The 23,605-nt window shown below is 42.4% G+C and overlaps 1 protein-coding gene across 1 annotated transcript in view; it reads left to right on the top strand.

The window, feature by feature from the left end:
* Window positions 1-2,781: 2,781 nt before the first annotated feature.
* LOC311111333 (anoctamin-1-like) overlaps window positions 2,782-23,605 on the top strand; it is a gene marked incomplete at both ends in the record, with an annotated part of 54,489 nt that continues 33,665 nt past the window's right edge. Inside the window, 9 exons of the mRNA XM_084154054.1 lie at window positions 2,782-2,848; window positions 4,742-4,914; window positions 9,530-9,874; window positions 14,705-14,803; window positions 15,258-15,409; window positions 19,778-19,832; window positions 20,239-20,290; window positions 20,492-20,547; window positions 20,638-20,679. Of these exons, the coding sequence (XP_084010180.1) occupies window positions 2,782-2,848; window positions 4,742-4,914; window positions 9,530-9,874; window positions 14,705-14,803; window positions 15,258-15,409; window positions 19,778-19,832; window positions 20,239-20,290; window positions 20,492-20,547; window positions 20,638-20,679 (1,041 nt within the window). The remainder of the gene's footprint in view (window positions 2,849-4,741; window positions 4,915-9,529; window positions 9,875-14,704; window positions 14,804-15,257; window positions 15,410-19,777; window positions 19,833-20,238; window positions 20,291-20,491; window positions 20,548-20,637; window positions 20,680-23,605) is intronic.

Raw genomic sequence — 23,605 nt, 5'->3', positions numbered from 1 at the left:
TGTTTATACTTGTGTACTATTGTTTGTACAGATGAATGTGGTACCTTCAGGCGTTTGGAAATTGCTCCCAAGGATGAACCAGACTTGTGGAGGTCTACCATTTTTTTTCTGAGGTCTTGGCTGATTTCTTTTGATTTTCCCATGATGTCAAGCAAAGAGGCACTGCGTTTGAAGGTAGGCCTTGAAATACATCCACAGGTACACCTCCAAATGACTCAAATTATGTCAATTAGCCTACCATTTTCTGGAATTTTCCAAGCTGTTTAAAGGCACAGTCAACTTAGTGTATGTAAACTTCTGACCCACTGGAATTGTGATACAGTGAATTATAAGTGAAATAATCAGTCTGTAAACAATTGTTGGAAAAATTTAGATGTCCTAACCGACTTGCCAAAACTATAGTTTGTTAACAAGAAATTTGTGGAGTGGTTGAAATACGAGTTCTTATGACTCCAACCTAAGTGTATGTAAACTTCCGACTTCAACTGTATTTCTATTCCATTTCCCATCAGTGTTTTCAACATTTTAAACAAGACTGTATGCACAGACACAGGCTACTTTTTAAAGATGTTACAGAACAGGTGGTTAAATCCAGATGTGAATTATGCACAATATAATACTTTTTATGCATGTACTTTCACTTTCCTACTGTAGTTAGAAGTCTCAGGTTATCTGGCTCTGATCTGATCTGAGAACAGCTGGGAGTGCCACACGTTGGATCTTATTCCCTGCTTCATACCAATCCCTACAGGTCCAGGCTGTAATGTGTGTGCAGAGATTAGGTCATTTGAAAACATTCCTAATGTGTTGTATTGCGTTTCCTATTGTCATCCTAGGCTTACCTGATATTGATATATAACTATTCTGATTCACAGACTTGCAAGACTATTTGCTATCTTCAATGGTAATTCAATACCAAACTCTGTAGGTTATTGTTTGTTGTGGCACTATGATGACGACAACAATTTAACATGTCCTGATTCATTCTCTAGGAGGGAGTTGTAGCAGGGAGGTGCGGAGCAGGTAGACAGGCAGAGAGGAAGAGGCGAAGGGAGAGGATTTACTCTGCCCAAAATCTGTCCGCGTGAGATGAGACCTTTTTTGTATGGAGGTCTATAAGAGAGTGTCGAATTACGTAAGGCATATTTCATCAAATAGAAGTTTCATAATGTTTAGGCTGTTACAAGTGTACTGACATAAGTGGATGAAAGTGGCATTCCGGCAACTTTGAGAAAAACGACTTAGTTGTACCTGTTGTTCACACGCGTATCTGGCCTCTCATTGGCTAGAATGGTCCCACCTGATCTCGTTTGCCCATAAAAATTGAGGACATGTATTTCCAGTCGGCGATCTTGTCATAACAGATCATCTTTGACACAGGTGAGTCGCCGACAAGGGTGAGATTGGAACCATGTGGGAAAGTGCAGTGTTGTTGACTTGTGTGTCTGGACATTATTGCTTTATTGTGCTGAACTAAGGTAGGCCTAATTGCTGTCTAAATAAATAGTGTTTCGTTTGACCAAGTTGGTTCAAAACTCAGGTGCGTCGCGGTGGGAGTTTCCCTATAAAATACCAGTGTTTTCCTGTGGCATCCTGGACAGCCTAATCGTAAAGTGTATAATTTCCAGAATGTTTCGAAAAACAGATTACATGTAAATATAGGTTTACCATCATACACGGCTACAGGTTACTAGGTGTGTTTTTGATGACGACGAACTATTGCTAGATATAAAAATACGTTTTAAAATATTTTGTTATGGAGAATTACATTTGTACCATGATCATGCTCCTGACAAATTTAAGCATTGTACAGAACGAAGTCGTTTCCTCGCCAGCTGCGTAAAATTCCAAATCTGCGGGTATGCAGAATGTCCCGCATAAAAGTTAGATATAGTGGGCGATTGGGCATCTGAATTTGACATGCTGTACACGTTCTAGGCTACATCTGACCTTTTTCTTGAACGTTTAATCTGTGACTGTCACTCTGGGTTCCTATTTGAAGAGAGACTAGCCTAGATTCATTGGACATGCATGCATTGCGTGGCGCACGCACTGTCGCCTCCAGGTATTGACGTGGTCTCCAGGCTCGAGGTAATTGAAATGCCCTCACTCGAACTCCTCTAGAATGGGTTCTTTCATTGAAGAAATAAATCCAATGATTAATTCATTTGCTCATTTTTGGGGTCCACAAAGTCAGCAATCAAGTTTTTGATACGAGTATGAAAAGCTGAGTGCATGACAGTGAAGGTCAAATAAGGTGCAGGTCAAATCATTACATTATTAGAAATCATAGAACCATTATGCACTGTAAGATGTTGCCGCGTTGCTCAGTCAAATGAGTGTATCGTAATTCATGCATTTCAAGCATGAAACATCCCCTGCGTTTGACGGATAGCCTGACACCTACCCATGTTGGAGGATACATCAGATCGTGGGCGGCACCAGCTGTCTTTTGCTGCTTTCACCACCACATTGACCATCCTAGTGATGCACTGCACTGAAATATATTAAAGCTATTTGGCACGATGTGTTGTGGGAGGGCACATAATGCACATTATGTCGTTCGTAACGCGTATGGATTAGATGTCTTGTTTAGAGAGCGAGCCTCTGTAGTAGGCTAGCCTTCGGTGGGGAGGCAGGGGGACGTTCTGTGGGAAACCCAACGTTTGCATGACACATCACTGCATTGAGCCCACGGGCGCAGTGAAGGCTTCGACTAGATGATGTTCAGAGCGTGGAGGATAGAGGGAAGAAATCTGTTGAGATAAATAGTATGTTCAAATGGAGAGACATGGTGGTGGTGATGATGATCCGATGCAACCCATAAACAATCATGATAAAGTCTCTGGTAAGTTAATGCTGTTTGATTAAAGGCTGATTTGAAATTATTTTCTAAATGTACAAGCTCCAATAAAAAGAAGCGCACCACAGGTAGGCTATGGTTGTATAAGGTATAGAGCTACATTTGATGGATGAATATGCGGCAGGTTAGCGGTTAAGAGCGTTGGCCAGTAACTGAAAGGTCGCTGGTTAGAATCCCCGAGCCAAGTAGGTGAAAAATCTGTCCATGTGCCCTTGAGCAAGACACTTAACCCTAATTGATCATTTAAGTCGCTCTTGATAAGTGTCTGCTAAATGACTAAAGTAAATGTCAAATGTAGGAAGGCAGGCTTGTAGCCTAATCTTTAATTATATGAAAGCCCACTCGATTTATTTTTAACACATTATTTTTTGCATGTTTATATTTGGAAACGATTTATTACACATTTGTCATCATGACCATTCACTGTAAGGTTATAGCCTACTGTAATGTAGCATTGAGAGGTTTGTTTACCTGGCTGTCAGTGCTGATCAGTATTCGGAGATGAGTGTTCCACTGTGGAACCAGTTGGACTACCCTAGGCTACAGTAGCTGATAGAGAGAGAAACACAGACTGATATATTTATGTAAGCATGACTCCATTTAAGCATGCCTTATACTGTCATCCAAACTATTCTAACTTGAATTCATAAAAACAAATATGTTAAGAAATGTTTTTGACAGTTTTTGTTTTATACAGTATCTATCTATCTATGACTACTATTGAATTATTCTAATGTTGAATGGTATGAGGAATGGAATTAGCATAGAAAGGTATTCTTTCTGATAAGCATGTAATTTCATTTTGCTTTAGCTACTCCATCACTACATGTCATATTCCTTCAGCTCTCAATAAGTTCACATAGGTTTGTTTCATGTTGATATAACAAATCAAGCTTCTAAATCGGAAAATAATCACTTTACTATTTGCCAATTTTGATTCATATAGCATCTTTATGGAGAGATACAAAATAGTTTTTGTATCATTACTGAATTGTAAATTCTAACACACAATTTTGCAGTGCAAGACAACATCAGGTCACTAGTTTTGACTGAATGGAGCTGTCAGTGTAATTATATCATGTAATTCTTAAGCCTATTATGGTCCATATCAGGCTCCTGCTAATTTCAGCACACACTCCTTTTTTCTCCTAAAGAGCACCAATGGGCCCTTATCTGTGAAAGGTTATTACAAGGACTTGACTTACAGTATATAGGAGTCTTTGACTGTCAGAAGCTGTCCCTAGCATTGCCTAGGGTAAGGGAATCCTTGTGAGTCATTGCCCAAGAATAGGCAGATACTTGGTGGGGTTCCTTTGTATTCCTTCAAAGGTTTTCTCAATGTAAAAGGCATCTCAATGTTTCCTAATCAAAGATCAGATCTGTACATTGTCTAGGTACGCTAAGATATTAAAATATTTATAGAAATATTGTCATAAAGGCATGTGGGGTGACAAATGAACAAAAATCAAGCCTTTAGGCCATGAGAGATTCATGGACATGCTTACACGACCAGTGCTTTACCATTAGCTCTTTGAAAAAAACAAAAACATTTTTGCTCAACATTCACACAACATGCACGTAGATGTTGAGTGCAATGAAGATATGATCAGATTCTCAGTGATTATAGTCAACTATATGGGTACTTCCTCATCCACATGGTTGGTTTACCCTAGAAATTAATACCCAAAGCATGTTGGTTCTTTTTTGTGGCTGTCAAGAACGTCATCATACGATACACAATGGTGGGATGCTCATCATGCTTCTCATGACATTGAGCTGGACAGTGCATTCTTAGCACCATTTGACCTGGAAGCACATATCAGAGTATCAAATACTTATATTGTTCCAACCGAATCATATCTCTTTCCTCCCCCACAGGTAAAACCTTCCTAGTACACGACCTCTCTGGTAGTCTTCTCCCTGAGTTGGAAGAGCAAGGCGCCATGAGGAGGAATGACTATTATATCCCTGTATCCGTTGAGGAGAAGGCAGCTGACTTTGGGAACACTAAGGATGGTGGTGATGGCAAATACAACCGGTATGACTCCATCGTAAGTTGTCTTCTCTACATTGGGAATTTGTATTTGTATTTATTAGGGATCCCCATTAGCTGCTGCCTTGGCACTGCAGCCTTGACTCTTTCTGGGGTCCAAACACATTAAGGCACTTACATCACACATAAAACAAAATATAAAACAGTACATCATATAACATTATTACACCACTACCTATCTACAATACAAAATGTATAATACCACCATACAACAATATTACAATGTACGTGTGTAGAGTGCGTGTGATAGCGTGTGTGTGCATATGCGTGTGTCTGTACCTATGTGTATGTATCTCTTCACAGTCCCCGCTGTTCCATAAGGTGTATTTTTATCTGTTTTCTAAATCTGATTCTACTGCTTTCATCAGTTACCTGATGTGGAATAGAGTTCTATGTACTCATGGCTCTATATAGTACTGTGTGCCTCCCATAGTCTGTTCTTGTGAAGAGACCTCTGGTGGCATGTCTTGTTGGGTATAATACAAAATAATTTGACATTTGTTCCTCAAGATCAAAGCATTTAATAAAGTAGTTCAAAGTGTGTAAACAACTGATGGGCATATCTAATCCTGGGTGGAATCTTTATTTTAATCCTCATTCATCATATTTACCACACTAAGATGAATTTATGTGTATAATGAGTGTATGTTAATAACCTAAAACCATTCAAAATAATCTCTTCAGCACTGTTCAACTGGCTTTTGAAGAAAGAAATGGAGCAAATAATGAATTCTCATAGGAAGTAGCCCCCATCTACTGCCCTGTGTTAGCAGTTGTGTAGAAAGTGAAAAAGTCAGAGTTGGTGTTCCTCTCTTGATGAGGACTACTCTCCTATCACTGTGAAGATTGTATGAGGTCAAACTTGTGGACCTTTCATTTGGTCAGCGGGTCATTTGGACAGTAATTGCAGTCTTGGTCTATCTAATCACAGACACACTGGAATGATTAAGTGAGCTGAGATAAGCACTTAAAGCAGGCAAGAAAGGTCAAGTACATTGGTCGAAACGCCGTCAATTAAATCAGTGCGGAATGCGGATGTATTGTTATGTATCAAGTGACTGCTAAAACATACACTGATGGATTATTTTTTTTGTGAGGACCTATTTCCAGAATTAGTTTATGTATTCATTATGATATAAAAATGATGCAGTATTGTTGTTCAGCTATCCTATAGTGAACTTACGGGTGTTATGTTCAAACCTCTCCCACAGGACTCTGCTGATAGTGAATCGGCATGATAGTTAGATGGCTTAGCACCAGTAGCAATACAGCTGTAAAGGTTGATATGCAAATGTGTAAGAAGATATGCATGCGTCTCTAGATTGGGGGGCCTGTGGCTGAGTAATAACACTCTTGATATGCATGCTAGTTTTGCTCACAGCACAGAAGTTAGGAGGTGGGTGGTTGAATTAAGGGTACTGGTTCTCTCCGTTCCTGTATCTGTAACATGTCGTAATCACATCCTTATTTTCCCTGTGAGGAGTGACCTTTGCTGTGACTTCCTGTTCTGAGGGGGCTGAGGCTTGTCGTCCAGTGGGATGCTTGTACTGAGATGTTTCTCCAACGAATAGGGCTTTTTTTGTCTCTCGATTATCAAATAGGTTTGTTTTCCATGAGGAAACTACTGTTTGTTCTCAAGGCATGTTCCATACAGTATGTTATTGAAAAAGCAATGAATTTCAAGCAAATAATTGCAGAGCAAATATTGTGTTTGGGTGTGCCTTACCGGTAGAGAGAAGATACAGGTGAGGCCATTCAAACTAGAGTCCTTAAACAATATCTACACAAATGTACTTTGTGTTAATGCATACAATCCATTTTGAGTTATTTTAAGGTAAAAATACTTATATCCCTATTATATATCAATGTGTATCATTATACCTAACAGTTATTTTGCAGTAACACATCTACAGTGGGGAAAATAAGTATTTAGTCAGCCACCAATTGTGCAAGTTCTCCCACTTAAAAAGATGAGAGAGGCCTGTAATTTTCATCATAGGTACACGTCAACTATGACAGACAAATTGAGAAAAAAAATCCAGAAAATCACATTGTAGGATTTTTTATGAATTTATTTGCAAATTATGGTGGAAAATAAGTATTTGGTCACCTACAAACAAGCAAGATTTCTGGCTCTCACAGACCTGTAACTTCTTCTTTAAGAGGCTCCTCTGTCCTCCACTCGTTACCTGTATTAATGGCACCTGTTTGAACTTGTTATCAGTATAAAAGACACCTGTCCACAACCTCAAACAGTCACACTCCAAACTCCACTATGGCCAAGACCAAAGAGCTGTCAAAGGACACCAGAAACAAAATTGTAGACCTGCACCAGGCTGGGAAGACTGAATCTGCAATAGGTAAGCAGCTTGGTTTGAAGAAATCAACTGTGGGAGCAATTATTAGGAAATGGAAGACATACAAGACCACTGATAATCTCCCTCGATCTGGGGCTCCACGCAAGATCTCACCCCGTGGGGTCAAAATGATCACAAGAACGGTGAGCAAAAATCCCAGAACCACACGGGGGGACCTAGTGAATGACCTGCAGAGAGCTGGGACCAAAGTAACAAAGCCTACCATCAGTAACACACTACGCCGCCAGGGACTCAAATCCTGCAGTGCGAGACATGTCCAACTGCTTAAGCCAGTACATGTCCAGGCCCGTCTGAAGTTTGCTAGAGTGCATTTGGATGATCCAGAAGAGGATTGGGAGAATGTCATATGGTCAGATGAAACCAAAATATAACTTTTTGGTAAAAACTCAACTCGTCGTGTTTGGAGGACAAAGAATGCTGAGTTGCATCCAAAGAACACCACACCTATTGTGAAGCATGGGGGTGGAAACATCATGCTTTGGGGATGTTTTTCTGCAAAAGGACCAGGACGACTGATCCGTGTAAAGGAAAGAATGAATGGGGCCATGTATCATGAGATTTTGAGTGAAAACCTCCTTCCATCAGCAAGGGCATTGAAGATGAAACGTTGCTGGGTCTTTCAGCATGACAATGATCCCAAACACACCGCCCGGGCAACGAAGGAGTGGCTTCGTAAGAAGCATTTCAAGGTCCTGGAGTGGCCTAGCCAGTCTACAGATCTCAACCCCATAGAAAATCTTTGGAGGGAGATTGAAAGTCTGTGTTGCCCAGCGACAGCCCCAAAACATCACTGCTCTAGAGGAGATCTGCATGGAGGAATGGGCCAAAACACCAGCAACAGTGTGTGAAAACCTTGTGAAGACTTACAGAAAACGTTTGACCTGTGTCATTGCCAACAAAGGGTATATAACAAAGTATTGAGAAACTTTTGTTATTGACCAAATACTTATTTTCCACCATAATTTGCAAATTAATTAATTAAAAATCCTATAATGTGATTTTCTGGATTTTATTTTCTCATTTTGTCTGTCATAGTTGACGTGTACCTATGATGGAAATTACAGGCCTCTCTCATCTTTTTAAGTGGGAGAACTTGCACAATTGGTGGCTGACTAAATACTTTTTTTCCCCACTGTATATAGCACAAGGGGAAAATATTTGTGCTTAATATATAAATGTGTAAACATGACGGAATAGCATTGTATTCATGAACCCTTCCCCGCAGAGAAGGATTATTTCAGAGTCAAAGTTGTGGTGTTTGTTTATAACAGACTATATGGCACACATTTAGCTTTTCATATATCAGCTGTAATAAGATGCAGTACATTTTATTTGACAAGGTCATGAGTTCGATGTGGACAAGTGCAGTACATTTTTGAAAGATGAAAAACAATACATGCGTCATTTACACAATCCTCATCTGTAAAACAAACATATTTTTGACTCTGTAAATGGGGACAATTTGAACTACAACATTTATCATTTATTATCCCTTTGGGTCGGGGGCCTCGCTGGGCCGGTGGCTCGGGGTGGGAGGGGTCGAGTGCACCCTTTGACAGGGGTGGCCTTGGGGAACTCCGATCTGCCCTGTTTGTTTGCATTTTTAGATATAATTTTTAGATGTATGTTTTGATGTTTTTGTTTTGTGATGTGTATTATACAAAAACTACAATATTCCATTTAATTTAAAGCCTTACTTCAATTTGCTGCCAAATCCCATTTCACACTATAACAAATCGTGTATTTACGGATAATGAAGCAATAATGTTTTTAGGTCACAGGCTAAGACAAACACCAGTCTCTTTGTTACCATATGTTCCTCTATGAGTCGTACTGTCAAATAGTGTATAATTGATTTGGTCACTGGTCTTCAGGTACTGTATGTCCTCATGAGTTGGATTAGGACATGTAGTATTATGAGAAAGTCTAACGTAATGTGTTGCAGGTGCAAATACTATTTTGTCATCTTTTGAGGGGCATCATTTAATCTCTACAGAATGATTAAATTCCCCCTCCATGAAGAAGGCAGTAGCAGAGATGGGGTTGAGTGCACTGATTTATCACGGTGGAGAGGGGGGATTTGACTAGCCACATGGCTTAAGCTTTTGCAATTTAAAAGATAAACAAATGTGCAAACAACAAATTCTCACAGGCTAGAATTACACATGCCTTGTCCTCATGATCTGCCAACATGTCTCCATTAAAAACTACAATCCCCTTTCTCTCTCTTCTCAGCACTTGAACTCCCTCAAGTCAGATGAGGCAGCCTCAGGCCCAAGGCAGGGGCCTACATTCCAGGATGGCCAGCGGCGGGTGGACTATGTTCTCACATATCATGTCCAGAAACCCCAGAGTGTTCGCCGCAAGACATCCCGCTTTGCAGATTACCGCATCCTCAGGAGCCTGCGCCGCAGTCTGAGCATGATGAGAAGTCGGGACACACCACCACCCAAAGAAGACCCTGAGATTGCTGCCTACAAGCATCGCCTTGACTACCATGAGGATGACAAGCGCTTCTGCCAGAATGAGTTTGAGGATAACCTTCGGGAGATGGGTCTGGAGCTAGAAAAGGATGAGGGGGTGAGTTAGTGGCCTTCGACTGTGTCTTTTCCCCACACTTTGGAAAAACTCAACAGTAGAACATCTCAAGAGGTCTTTTTGGAATAACCTAGCAATTAGACACCCTAACCTAACTGATACCAAAAATGTTGATCGAACTATTCTGTAGTAGACTCTGGGGTAGTATTCAAGCCCTGGTGTGGTGGTGCATTTAGCCTAGTCAGGTTGTTCCATTGAACACGACTTAATTCTCCATTCCTCCTCCTAATATTGACTGGTTGACATTTGTCCATCTATTGTTCATGTAGCGATTGTATCATCTATCTTCATACTGGAACAAAGCACATTGACCTGCCTCTTGCAGTGAGGGTTTCCTGTGTTCAGTTATGATTTTTCAAATCTACAATAGCCCTGTATTCGTCAAGTTATTGATCTTCACCAAATATACAGCACCAGTCAAAAGTTTGGACACACCTACTCATTCCAGGGTTTTTCTTTATTTTTACTATTTTCTACATTGTAGAATAATAGTGACGACATCAGAACTATGAAATAACACATATGGAATCATGTAGTAACCAAAAAAGTGTTAACCAAATGAAAATATATTTTATATTTGAGATTCTTCAAAGTAGCCACCCTTTGCCTTGATGACAGCTTTGCACATGCTTGGCATTCTCTCAACCAGCTTCATGAGGTAGTCAACTGGAATGCATTTCAATTAACAGGTGTGCCTTGTTAATTTGTGTAATTTCAAGAGTTCAAGGAACAGACACATCTCAACATCAACTGTTCAGAGGAGACTGCTTGAATCAGGCCTTCATGGTCGAATTGCTGCATAGAAACCACTACTAAAGGACACCAATAATAAGAAGAGACCTGCTTGGGCCAAGAAACACGAGCAATAGACATTAGACTGGTGGAGATCTGTCCTTTGGTCTGATGAGTCCAAATTTGAGATTTTTGGTTCCAACTGCCGTGTCTTTGTGAGACGCAGAGTAGGTGAACAGATGATCTCCGCATGTGTGGTTCCCACCATGAAGCATGGAGGAGGAGGTGTGACGGTATGGGAGTGCTTTGCTTGTGACACTGTCTGTGCTTTATTTAGAATTCAAGGCACACTTAACCAGCATGGCTACCACAGCATTCTGCAGCGATAAGCCATCCCATCTGGTTTGCACTTAGTAGGACTATATCATTTGTTTTTCAACAGGACAATGACCTTACACACCTACAGGCTGTGTAAGGGCTATTTGACCAAGAAGGAAAGTGATGGAGTGCTGCATCAGATGACCTGGCCTCCACAATTGTCACGACCGTCAGGGTAAGGAGTAGACCAAGGCGCAGCGTTGCAGGCAAACATACTCTTTAATGAGCGAAAACACGATCAAAACAAACAAAGACGGTAACGTGACAGTTCACGGTGAAACTAAACCAACTAGAAACAAGAACCCACAAAACCAAAGGAAAAACCGACAGATTAAATATGGCTCCCAATCAGAGACAACCAGCAAACAGCTGACACTCGTTGCCTCTGATTGGGAGTCACTCAGGCCAACACAGAAATACGGAACATAGATCTACACACCCTGGCTCAACATAACAGTGTCCCCAGAGCCAGGGCGTGACAGTACCCCCCCCTAAAGGCGCGGACTCCGACCGAGCCAACTAAATACCACAGGGGAGGGACCGGGTGGGCACTCCGCCTTGGCGGCGGATCCGGCTCTGGACCCGATCCCCACTTCCTCTCCAACCCCCCAAAGTACCCCTGGTCCTGTCTAGCCCCGCTGGCCGGAGCCGGACTGACGACATGCATCCCTGGCTTGGTGCGTGGAACAGGAACGGACCGGACCGGGCTGACGATGCGCACCCCTGGCTTGGTGCGTGGAGTAGCAACTGGCCGGACCGGGCTGACGATACACACCCCTGGCTTGGTGCGTGGAGCAGGAATGGACCGGACCGGGCTAACGATGCGCACCCCTGGCTTGGTGCGTGGAGTAGCAACTGGCCGGACCGGGCTGACGATACGCACCCCTGGCTTGGTGCGTGGAGCAGGAATGGGCCGGACTGGGCTGGCGACGCGCACCACAGACTTGGTGCAGAGAGCAGAAACGAGCCGGACAGGGCTGACGAAACGCACCACAGACTTGGTGCGGGGAGCAGGAACAGGCCGGACCGGGCTGGCGACGCGCACCACAGGTTTGGTGCGGGGAGCAGGAACAGGCCGGGCCGGGCTGGCGACGCGCACCACAGACTTGGTGCGGAGAGCAGGAACGGGCCGGACAGGGCTGACGAAACGCACCACAGACTTGGTGTGGGGAGCAGGAACAGGCCGGACCGGGCTGGCGACGCGCACCACAGGTTTGGTGCAGGGAGCAGGAACAGGCCGGGCCGGGCTGGCGACGCGCACCATAGGCTCGGTGCGGGAAGCAGGAACAGGCCGGGCCGGGCTGACGACACGCACCACAGGCTCGATGCGAGGAACAGGAACAGGCCGGACCGTACTGGGGACACACACCACTGGCCCTACGCAGGGATCAGGAACGGGCCGGACCGGACTGGTAACACACCCCAGTACCTCTCGCCGTGCCTCCACACTTTCCCTCTCCTCTGTGACCAGTGGCCCCCTTAACCTGGCGGCCTCCTCTGCACACCCGCTGGACCGCTCCATCGCGGCCTCCTGCTGCCCCGTCGTCCACGTCGTGAGCCCCCCCCTAAAAATTTTCTGGGGTTCTCTCCTCCCCGTGGACCAGGCCTCCCTAGTTCTCGCCAGACTCTCACTCTTCTGCTTCCAACTCCCGCTATTCAGCTCCTCAATTGGCTTGACCCAGTCGAAACTCTTAATCCATTGCTCCATAGACCAGCCTCTCTTCTCTTCACTTAGCGGGGCCCAGTCGAAACTCCTACTCCACTGATCCCAGGTCCTTCCTCTCTCCTCTTCACGCTGCTTGGTCCAGTTTAGGTGGGTTCTTCTGTCACGACCGTCAGGGTAAGGAGTAGACCAAGGCGCAGCGTTGCAGGCAAACATACTCTTTAATGAGCGAAAACACGATCAAAACAAACAAAGACGGTAACGTGACAGTTCACGGTGAAACTAAACCAACTAGAAACAAGAACCCACAAAACCAAAGGAAAAACCGACAGATTAAATATGGCTCCCAATCAGAGACAACCAGCAAACAGCTGACACTCGTTGCCTCTGATTGGGAGTCACTCAGGCCAACGCAGAAATACGGAACATAGATCTACACACCCTGGCTCAACATAACAGTGTCCCCAGAGCCAGGGCGTGACAACAATCACTTGACCTCAACCCAATTGAGATGGTTTGGGATGAGTTGGACCGCAGAGTGAAGGAAAGCAGCCAACAAGTGCTCAGCATATGTGGGAACTCCTTCAAGACTGTTGGAAAAGCATTCCAGGTGAAGCTGGTTGAGAGAATGCCAAGAGTGTGCAAAGCTGTCATCAAGGCAAAGGGTGGCTACTTTGAAGAATCTCAAATAGAAAATATATTTTGATTTGTTTAACACTTTTTTGGTTACTACATGATTCCATATGTGTTATTTCATAGTTTTGATGTCTTCACTATTATCCTACAATGTAGAAAATAGTAAAAAATAAATAAAAACCCTTGAATGAGTAGGTGTCCAAACCTTTGACTGGTACTGTATATCTGATAAGAAAGGACAGCATGTGTAATATATTTTCTCTACAATGGGAGTAATTATTTTCAGCCTTACATGCAAAAAGAGGCCTAATGTCATAGGTTATTACATACACCATAGAGAGTGGCTATTGACCCATTAATCATTACTCATTTATCATAAATCATTACATTGATCAAGACACAAGATACATTGTGTCTCCTATTCAGATTGAAATACCTTTACAGTATAAAACATGTTTGGGATTTAAAAACCATGGGAAATTGCCCTGTATGAAAGACTAATGGTAAGGCCATAGTTCCTAACCACTCCATTTTGCTAAACAATACTGAAACCACTTAAGTAAAGATTTGACATGTCTTTCCTGTTCTATATTTTATTGTTTATGTGTTTCGTAGTGTCTGTTACGTGACATTTTGGCAGAAAAATGGTAGGAGGCATGTGGTTCTGTGGGAGTTGGGTTCCCATTGCATGCATGAAGAGGTCTCCTACCGTTTAGTGATTGTTGCTCACAAGGGAGAACTTTTGTTTTGAGTGATATTAAGGCAAATCCAAAATGATTTCATACTTGTTCACAACATCCTTATGCTTTGTTGAGTAAGTCTGTACATAGTGTATTCAACACTACTTGTTTTCTTTTATTAACTTACTTTGTCCATGAATGAGGGTTGTTTGTGGATAATCGAACCAGAGCCCAAAAATAGAAGGGCTCTGCTTGATATTGCTGTGGAAAGTGTAGTCTGCCACAGTGTTCTCAACAGACAGGGCCAGGACCCTGAAGTGGGCTGGGAGGTGTGAGGAAGTGGGTCAGGAGCATATGAGAGGGACTTACATAACGACAGTTGTTTTTTATAGAGGAGATTGTGGAGAGAGAACATTAGTCCGATATATTTGACTATGAGACATTGTTTTCTTTTCAAGTGGATACAGCCTTTGGCTGACTCTAACCGACAACAATCCTTTCTACTGTAGCATTGCGACTTTTTTGCAGTTGCCATGCTGCAGTAGCATTGCTGTGCCTTGGAGAGACTGATTAGTCCTTAGAGATGTGAAGGTAGCTTTATTCTAGAGACGTATATATCATGCAGATAAAACAGGGGAAAATTATTTCAGCACACGTAAAATTTCCATGCAAACCTTTTGCCTTATTTATAAAAAATTCAACACAACATTCTCTGTTTTCTAGAACAAAATCCCGGGAATTGGCTTCCTGAAGATCCATGCTCCCTGGAATGTGCTCTGTCGGGAGGCAGAATTCATGAAGCTCAAGATGCCCACCAAAAAGGTATGATCTGCCTTTAGATGAATCACTGTGGATCTCTGGTCAGTTTCTATGGGAGGCCTGCATCCCAACAAGCTTCCCCCTAAAGTCAGGACAACGAAGTCCCTGCCCAACTTCCGAAAACGTCTAAAACCCTATTTCTTTGAAGGGTGACTTAAAGAACTCTCACAGTGCCCCGACGCCTCCCCCCAAAAAAGAAAAAAATTCACTTTTCTTGTTCTACTAGCACTGATGTTGCTGATAAACACATTGTTGAGGGAACATGTTCTTGATAAGATTGTGATGGGTTGTTGTCTCACCTAGCTATCATAAGATGAATGCACTAATTGTATGTCGCTCTGGATAAGAGCGTCTGCTAAATGACTAAAATGTAAATGATATAAGAATTATGTAACTAAAAGCCTTTCATGCACTCATTTCTCAACATGTTTTCTTCCTGTTTTCCCTTTCTCTTCAGGTGTACGAGGTCAAACAGGGAAGTGATGTGGTGGAGAGGATCAATCTGTTCATCCACAAAGTGACTGCACCACTTCATCCTAAAGTGGAGCCGAATAGACCCCAAAATGTGAAGCATCTCTCCCACCCTTTCTCCAGGGAAAAGCAGCACCTGTGAGTATAGTAGTAGCACTGAGACATGTGGCATTGAACATTAAGCACATTCTGACGTGATCAACTTTGCGGAGCTCAAAGGTTAATGGGTGTACTTCCTGTACTATGGATGTGAGAAATTCAACGTGGCTTGAAATGTGTGTCATGCAATAAGGAAGATATATATTTGCAATGCAAGACATGGGTACAATGCTACAGTATAGCTATTGCAATCATTACAGTAGGGGCCTCCTGAGTGGCGCAGCGGTCTAAGGCGCCACTACAGCCTGGGTTTCGATCCCAGGCTCTGTCACAGCCGGCCGTGACTGGGAGGCCCATAGGGCGGCGCACAATTGGCCCAGCATTGTCCGGATTAGGGGAGGGTTTGGCCAGGGGCTTTCCTTCGCTCATCGCACTCTAGCGACTCCTTGTGGCAGGCCGGGCATCTGCAAGCTGACTTCGGTCATCAGTTGTACTGTGTTTCCTCCAACACATTGGTGCGGCTGGCTTCAGGGTTAAGGTGAGCATTGTGTTAAGAAGTGGCTTGGTGGATCACGTTTCGGAGGACGCATTACTCGACCTTCGCCTCTCCTGAGCCTGTTGGGGAGTTGCAGTGATAAGACAAGATCGTAACTACCAATTGGATATCACGAAATTGGAGAGAAAATGGCGTTATTAACACTAGAACCACTAGAACCACTAAAGCAGTCATTTTGACTGCTCATGAATTTAAAACAATTATTACTCTGCCATTTTTTAAGTCTTGTCCCCCTCCGTCCTTGACTTTTCCTAAATAAGTCTATATAACACGCTAAATGACTAAAATGTAAATGTACCGTTGTTAGAATCTTAATATGAAAAACAGAACTGGAGTTATAACCAGTTTGATGTTTTTCCCCCGTTGTTCCTCCTTTTCACAATAGTAGGGCCTGCTCAGCTTCTTCTCCCAACAGTGAAATGGCCGTGCCCAGTTTATAATTACACCAATAATTGCCTCGAAACTAATTTCACACATATAACAACAGATGAAATAAATTAAGAATGTATGATTGGGAGGATGGGTGTGTTGACAAGCGAAGGGAAGCGAACAATGCATAATTATGCAATCACCAATTATGAATGAAGAACAGGGCGGCCCATTCAATTGTATTAGTATGTTCTAATTATAAACTCAAAATGTTATGTACCCTATTTCAGTCCACCAAATCTAAGCAGGTTTATCAGTCTACTCTGGCCTACTTGGAGTACACAGTGAGAGCGTGCGTAATTTACAATGGCAAGAAGACCAAGACGAATGGATGCACATGCTGTGTTAGCGATGCTACAAGATCCAAATGAAAATGACTGATGGCGGGGAAGAAATTGATCATGACAGCTCTGATTATTCTTCTGATTCTGAGCCTCAGCCTGAATAACCTACACCTTCTAGGCTTAAGCACAAAAAAGCCAGAATGATAGGCACTGCGTAGGTTCCCCCGCCACTACCAAATGAAACAGTGAGACAGGAGAGTAAAAGAAAGAGTATTCTGTTACCTTAGACCTTCATAAACACAACCAAATGATAATTTTTGCAATAGCATATATGAAATATATTAATTACCCTCAAGAATTTCCCTGTATTTAGCGCCATCCATCATTCCTTCAATTCTGACCAGTTTCCCAGTCCCTGCCGATGGGGAAAAACATCTCCACAGCATGATGCTGCCACCACTATGCTTCACTGGGGGGATGGTGTTCTCAGGGTGATGAGAGGTGTTGGGTTTGCGCCAGACATAGCGTTTTCCTTGATGGCCAAAAAGCTCAATTTTAGTCTCATCTGACCAGAGTACTTTCTTCCATATGTTTGGGGAGTCTCCCACATGCCTTTTGGCGAACACCAAATGTGTTTACTTTTTTTTTTTCTTTAAGCAATGGCTTTTTTCTGGCCACTCTTCCGTAAAGCCCAGCTCTGTGGAGTGTATGGCTTAAAGTAGTCCTATGGACAGATACTCCAATCTCCGCTGTGGAGCTTTGCAGCTCCTTCAGGGTTATCTTTGGTCTCTTTGTTGCCTCTGATGAATGCCCTCCTTGCCCGGTCTGTGAGTTTTGGTGGGCGGCCCTCTCTTGGCAGGTTTGTTGTAGTGCCATATTCTTTCAATTTTTTAATAATGGATTTAATGGTGCTCCGTGGGATGTTCAAAGTTTCGGATATTTTTGTATAACCCAACCCTGATCTGTACTTCTCCACAACTTTGTCCCTGACCTATTTGGAGAGCTCCTTGATCTTCATGGTGCCGCTTGCTTGGTGGTGCCCCTTGCTTAGTGGTGTTGCAGACTCTGGGGCCTTTCAGAACATGTGTATATGTACTGAGATCATGTGACGGATCATGTGACACTTAGGTTGCACACAGGTGGACTTTATTTAACTAATTATGTGACTTCTGAAGGTAATTGGTTGCACCAGATCTTATTTAGGGGCTTCATAGCAAAGGGGGTGAATATATATGCACGCACCACTTTTCCGTTATTTATTTTTTAGAATTTATTTAAACAAGTTATTTTTTTCATTTCACTTCACCAATTTGGACTATTTTGTCCATTTAGATAAATCCAAATAAAAATCCATTGAAATTACAGGTTGTAATGCAACAAAATAGGAAAAACGCCAACGGGGATGAATACTTTGCAAGGCACTAAATGTGCAGAAGATGTGATTATGTATGAATGATACAGGCTGCTACCTATAATTATTAATCTCAGTAGGTGCATTTCCCCATAATGTGATATGGCCCTCTTCTACCCCCGCAGTCTTTGCCAGTCTTGAGCTTTTTTTCATGGCTAATGTCCCCACTGTGCCCTACGGTAATAATGTAGAGGTGCAATCAACAGGCACAAAATCTGAACCAAGATGTTTGTAATACTACGATTCAATATTATTTTTAAACAGAGACTTATCCTCTAATGTTCAGGGAATAGCTAATCCGCATTTGGATGTTAGAATATTATGTATTGTGAAAAGCACAATATTATAATGTGTTTTGAGCTATGTTTTATTCAAGAGAGTGGGCATAGAGGTTACAGGCTATTTTGAGCTCCTGACTCTCAATGAACATTGTGTAGGCCAGGCTGCTGACTAACACTAGCTACCAAGACATGTTGCAACCATATTCTCCCTGTAACCACCTTGTATTGTATGTCTGGTCTAACTAATGACAATATGTGTATGACATCTTGGCCACAAAAAAACATTGCTGTCCACGTACAGTACCTACAAAACTGATATGATATCTGAAACTTTGAACATCCCACGGAGCACCATGAAAATCCATTATTAAAAAATGGAAAGAATATGGCACCACAACAAACCTGCCAAGAGAGGGCCGCCCACCAAAACTCACGGACCAGGCAAGCAGGGCATTCATCAGAGAGCCAACAAAGAGACCAAACATAACCCTGAAGGAGCTGCAAAGCTCCACAGCGGAGATTGGAGTATCTGTCAATAGGACCACTTTAAGCCATACACTCCACAGAGCTGGGCTTTACGGAAGAGTGGCCAGAAAAAAGCCATTGCTTAAAGAAAATAATAATAATAACACGTTTGGTGTTCGCTAAAAGGCATGTGGGAGACTCCCCAAACATATGGAAGAAGGTACTCTGGTCAGATGAGACTAAAATTGAGCTTTTTGGCCATCAAGGAAAACGCTATGTCTGGCGCAAACCATCGGCAGGGACTGGGAAACTGGTCAGAATTGAAGGAATGATGGATGGCGCTAAATACAGGAAAATTCTTGAGGGAAACCTGTTTCAGTCTTCCAGAGATTTGAGACTGGGACGGAGGTTCACCTTCCAGCAGGACAATGGCCCTAAACATACTGCTAAAGCAACACTCGAGTGGTTTAAGGGGAAACATTTAAATGTCTTGGAATGGCCTCGCCAAAGCCCAGACCTCAATCCAATTGAGAATCTGTGGTATGACTTAAAAATTGCTGTACACCAGCGGAACCCATCCAACTTGAAGGAGCTGGAGCAGTTTCGCCTTAAAATGTCTAGTTGCTAGATGTGCCAAGCTTATAGAGACACACCCCAAGAGACTTGCAGCTGTAATTGCAAAAGGTGGCTCTACAAAGTATTTCGTTTTTTTGTCTTATTTCTTGTTTGTTTCACAATAAAATTGTTTTGCATCTTCAAAGTGTTAGGCATGATGTGTAAATCAAATGATACAAACCCCCCAAAAATCAATTTTAATTCCAGGTTGTAAGGCAACAAAATAGGAAAAATGCAGAGGGGGATGAATACTTTCGCAAGCCACTGTATGTCTGCATGGAACACCAACATACTTTCTCCTGGTTGAGTACATTGCCCTTTAAATAAACCCCTGACAAAAGGCTCCTCTGTCTTCTGTATTAACAGGTTTGATCTCTCAGACAGAGAGTCTTTCTTCGACAGCAAAACCAGGGCCTCAATAGTAAGTACTATAGATTTGCTTGAATGATGGACAAGACAATAAAAAGCCCTTCACACCACAAGTAAATTTATGATTTGTTAATGTAATTAACTTTTCATTGGATTCTTTCTCAATCAGCATAGATTGCTCCCAGTGGAGATGGTGTAGAACTTTACCACTTAACAGAAACATCAATACTGAGCTATAATGACTTTGGAGATCGCTGTGAAGCTTGAAAACAACTTGTCCATCAATGCATTTAGAGTTGTTCATTAATGGCCAGGAGTTTAATTTAAAGAGGTCAATTTCTTAACATTCATGGCACAAGACAGGATTTCTGCCCTATTTGGATGTGATGATTACCTGAGATCATCTTAATACATTGCAGAGGTATTTTTTTAAATGTTCATGTTATTTACCCGTTTAGGTATATGAAGTGTTGAAACGTACAAGATGCACTAAAGCCAAATACACCATGGGTAAGCCAAGCCATGTCCCCTCTCTCTTAGGAATATTACAATTCATTCTGATCCTGTAGGGGTGTAAATGACATCTGTCTTATTATCCCATTTAAAATACCTTTATAGACAGCACTACATGTAGGATGCTGTAGTATAATATTATTGCTATTGTGTGCCTTCTGTTTGATAGTAAATTTGATCTCTTGAAAATGTTTACAGGAATCACCAGTCTCCTTGGCAATGGTGTTTACACTGCTGCGTACCCTCTTCACGATGTGAGTGTATTACCACACATATCAATACCCATGCAAAGCCAGGCGCTTTGTGACCAGACAATACTCATTGTGTCATTACTTGTCTTGCAGGGGGATGTTGACGGCGTGGGGGCGGAGGCCAATGACAGAAAGGTGAGACGAGCAAATCATTGGTTATAAACCATTTTCTTTTTGTGAGGACAGGAATGTCTTGTTGATAGTGACAGAGCATATTGAAAAGGTTAAAGCACAGAATTCAAACGCTATCTAAAAGCAAGCCCTTAGCAGCGATGGAGAGGAAAAGCCCCTTTTGGCTTAGAGAATAATTATACTGTATGTATTGAAAGTGTCACCACGGCAACAGGCTTAATCCCTTTTCACCATCCTCAAGCATTGTACGACAATCAGTCTGGTCGAATCTAAGCAATTTACGCCCAGAGCAAAGAAAATCCTAAAGCCTCAGAGAAATACTCAATTTCCAAGCTGCCATATGGCAGTGGTATGTTTTTTCCCACCCATGTGCTGTAGTCCGGTGCACAGAGCAAATTGAATGCTCACAGAAATTACTTATGTCCTTGAGATGAGGGCATGATCACATTTCAGAGTTGATGTCGTTATGTGTTGTATCATGGTTTGTTGTTTTTCCAGTCCTGTGTTCTTTTACGCTAGGCTGGTCTATGATGAGTCACAGGCATCACTAATTTGTCTTGCAAAGTGGGCGCTCTGTTTGGGAACAGACAGGGCCATTGGGGCGGAGGATAGTAACCTACTGAAGCTTTTTTGGTGCTGTGCCATTGGGACTACTGTTCAGTAAAAATATAATATTTGTGAGGCTCTGATGGCAAGACCCCTGGGTGCCCATTTCCCTGCCTGAGAGCGATGGCATTTTATTAGTGAAACCTCATGTCTGACAGGCAGTGGAGTGCAACATGAGACCAACAGTGAAATTCACTTATATAATTTCATGTAGATGCACGCTAGCGACTAATGAGGAGCAATATAAGAGTCGTCTAAATAACATTTGATGCTCAAGGATGACCTTGAGCTTGAACCGCCTACTGACGACACAGACCACAGAACCCTGTCTCTACATGCTGATCCTGGGCCCAGTTGCATAAAACATCTTAAGTGTTTCCCTTAAGTACGGAAGTCCAGAGAGGACATATTAATACAAATAATTCCCTCGTTATCGAGATCACAATTTATTTATATCATGATCACGACATAACAAAAGTTGTTTTGTCGAGATCACGAGATAAACTCTATAAATAGGAGTGGAGGTATTGATGATAGATTGTCATTATGGCTGAGGCGGCAGAGCCCACAGTGGATCAGCGCGTACGTTTCTATTGATTGATACACTAAGGGATGGTAAATTTCATGCTAACATCATGCTTTTATTTGTGTTTGGAGCTCATTATCAGGTTCTAAGTTAGAATGTTAGCAAGCTAAATATCCCTTACCTTGGCTAAGAGCTTCTGAGCTCGTGGGGCATTTAAGCCCTGAACGATGCCTGAAAGGCAGCACTGTCTCTGAGGCTGTGCGCCACCCCAACGACCACAGCCAATCGCATGCAAGCAACAACGCAACTAACTTGGCTACTCTTGTGAGTGAGCGAGCGAGCTAGCTAGTTAGCTAGGTAGTCTTGTTAGCTAGCTAGCTAGCTTGTTATCCATACTGGTTGTTAGCTTGCATAACTGATATGTGTATAATTGTATGGGACACGTCATGTTATATGGATAATTTAAGTTTACTGAGTGGGTGAGCTCTATTCCTGACAGGCTGATCAGATTCAATAGCAGCCTCAGAGGCTGATAAGTGAGGATGCTGCCTTGTATGCTGTCTGCAAGGAGCCTTACATATGAAACAGCCTACAAGGCAGCATCCTGGCTTATCGACCTCTGACGCTGCTATTGAATCTGATCAGCCTGCCAGGAATAGAGCTCAACCCCTGGATCAGATATGCATCTGCCTATAAAGCATTTTGACAGGTAATCTGCCTGAAAGGAGCCTTACTTATGAAACAGCCTACAAGGCAGCATCCTGACTTACCAACCTCTGAAGCTGAAATTTAATGTGATCAGCCTGTCAGGAATGGAGCTCACTCACTGTACATTTTTAAATATTAACACAAAACATGTGTCCCTCATACACATATCAGTTATGCAAGTTAACAACCAGCACAGATAACAAGCTAGCTTGCTAGCTAACAAGACTATCTAGCTAGCTCACAAGACTAGCCAAGTTAGCTGCGTTGTTCCTTGCATGCGACTGGCTGGGGTCTTGGGGGCGGCACACGGCCTGGGAGACAAGGCAACCTGTCAGGCATTGTTCAGGGCTTAAATGCCCCACATTGCAATCAACGCAGCCACAGGGCTCCTTGGTGAGGTGGTTATTGTGCATCTGAACAAATGAATGGATGATGCGGGGTACTTTTATCTCGTGATCTCGACAAAACAACTTTTGTTATGTAGTGATCATGAGATAAATAAGTTGTGATCTCGACATAGAGGGACATTTTTAATTTTGTATTTATATATCCTCTCTGTAGATATATACTTAAGGGTTTACCTTAAGGAATAATTTTCCCTTACTTAAGGGAATTGTTTAACCTTTTACTGCAGTGGGCTAAATCAGGGTCACGGAGTGTTTCTTGGTAGTCTTAAACAAATATACTTTGAAACAAAGGTGTACACCTCACACACATGGTTATGAGCTTAAAAATAAATAAATGATGAAATGTATTACATTTTTTGTTGGCGTCCCAATATTAGACTTTATATACATCACAGAAGACTGAAATATAACAAAACCGGTTGACATAGAAACACCGGATTTTCTGTGTTTAAAAAATAAATGTTTATTAATTATGAAATAGTGAAAAATATTTATATTATTAATAACATTCCACCCATGAGGCCACTTGGTCATTTGACTGCAGGAAAGGGTTTTAAGGACGTTGCATAGAGACCCTCAAATATATCCTCATGTAAAGGCATACGTAAAACCTGTTAAACTCTTAGCGGTTGTTCCAATTCACTGTGCCATTTTGGGGTGAGAGGAGAAAACTACCCAAGCC

Source organism: Coregonus lavaretus (genome assembly GCF_964263955.1).
Source record: "Coregonus lavaretus genome assembly, chromosome: 37".
Taxonomy (NCBI): Eukaryota; Metazoa; Chordata; class Actinopteri; order Salmoniformes; family Salmonidae; genus Coregonus; species Coregonus lavaretus.
The sequence above is the reverse complement of the archived record's forward strand: the minus strand, read 5'-3'. Positions and strand labels throughout refer to the sequence as shown.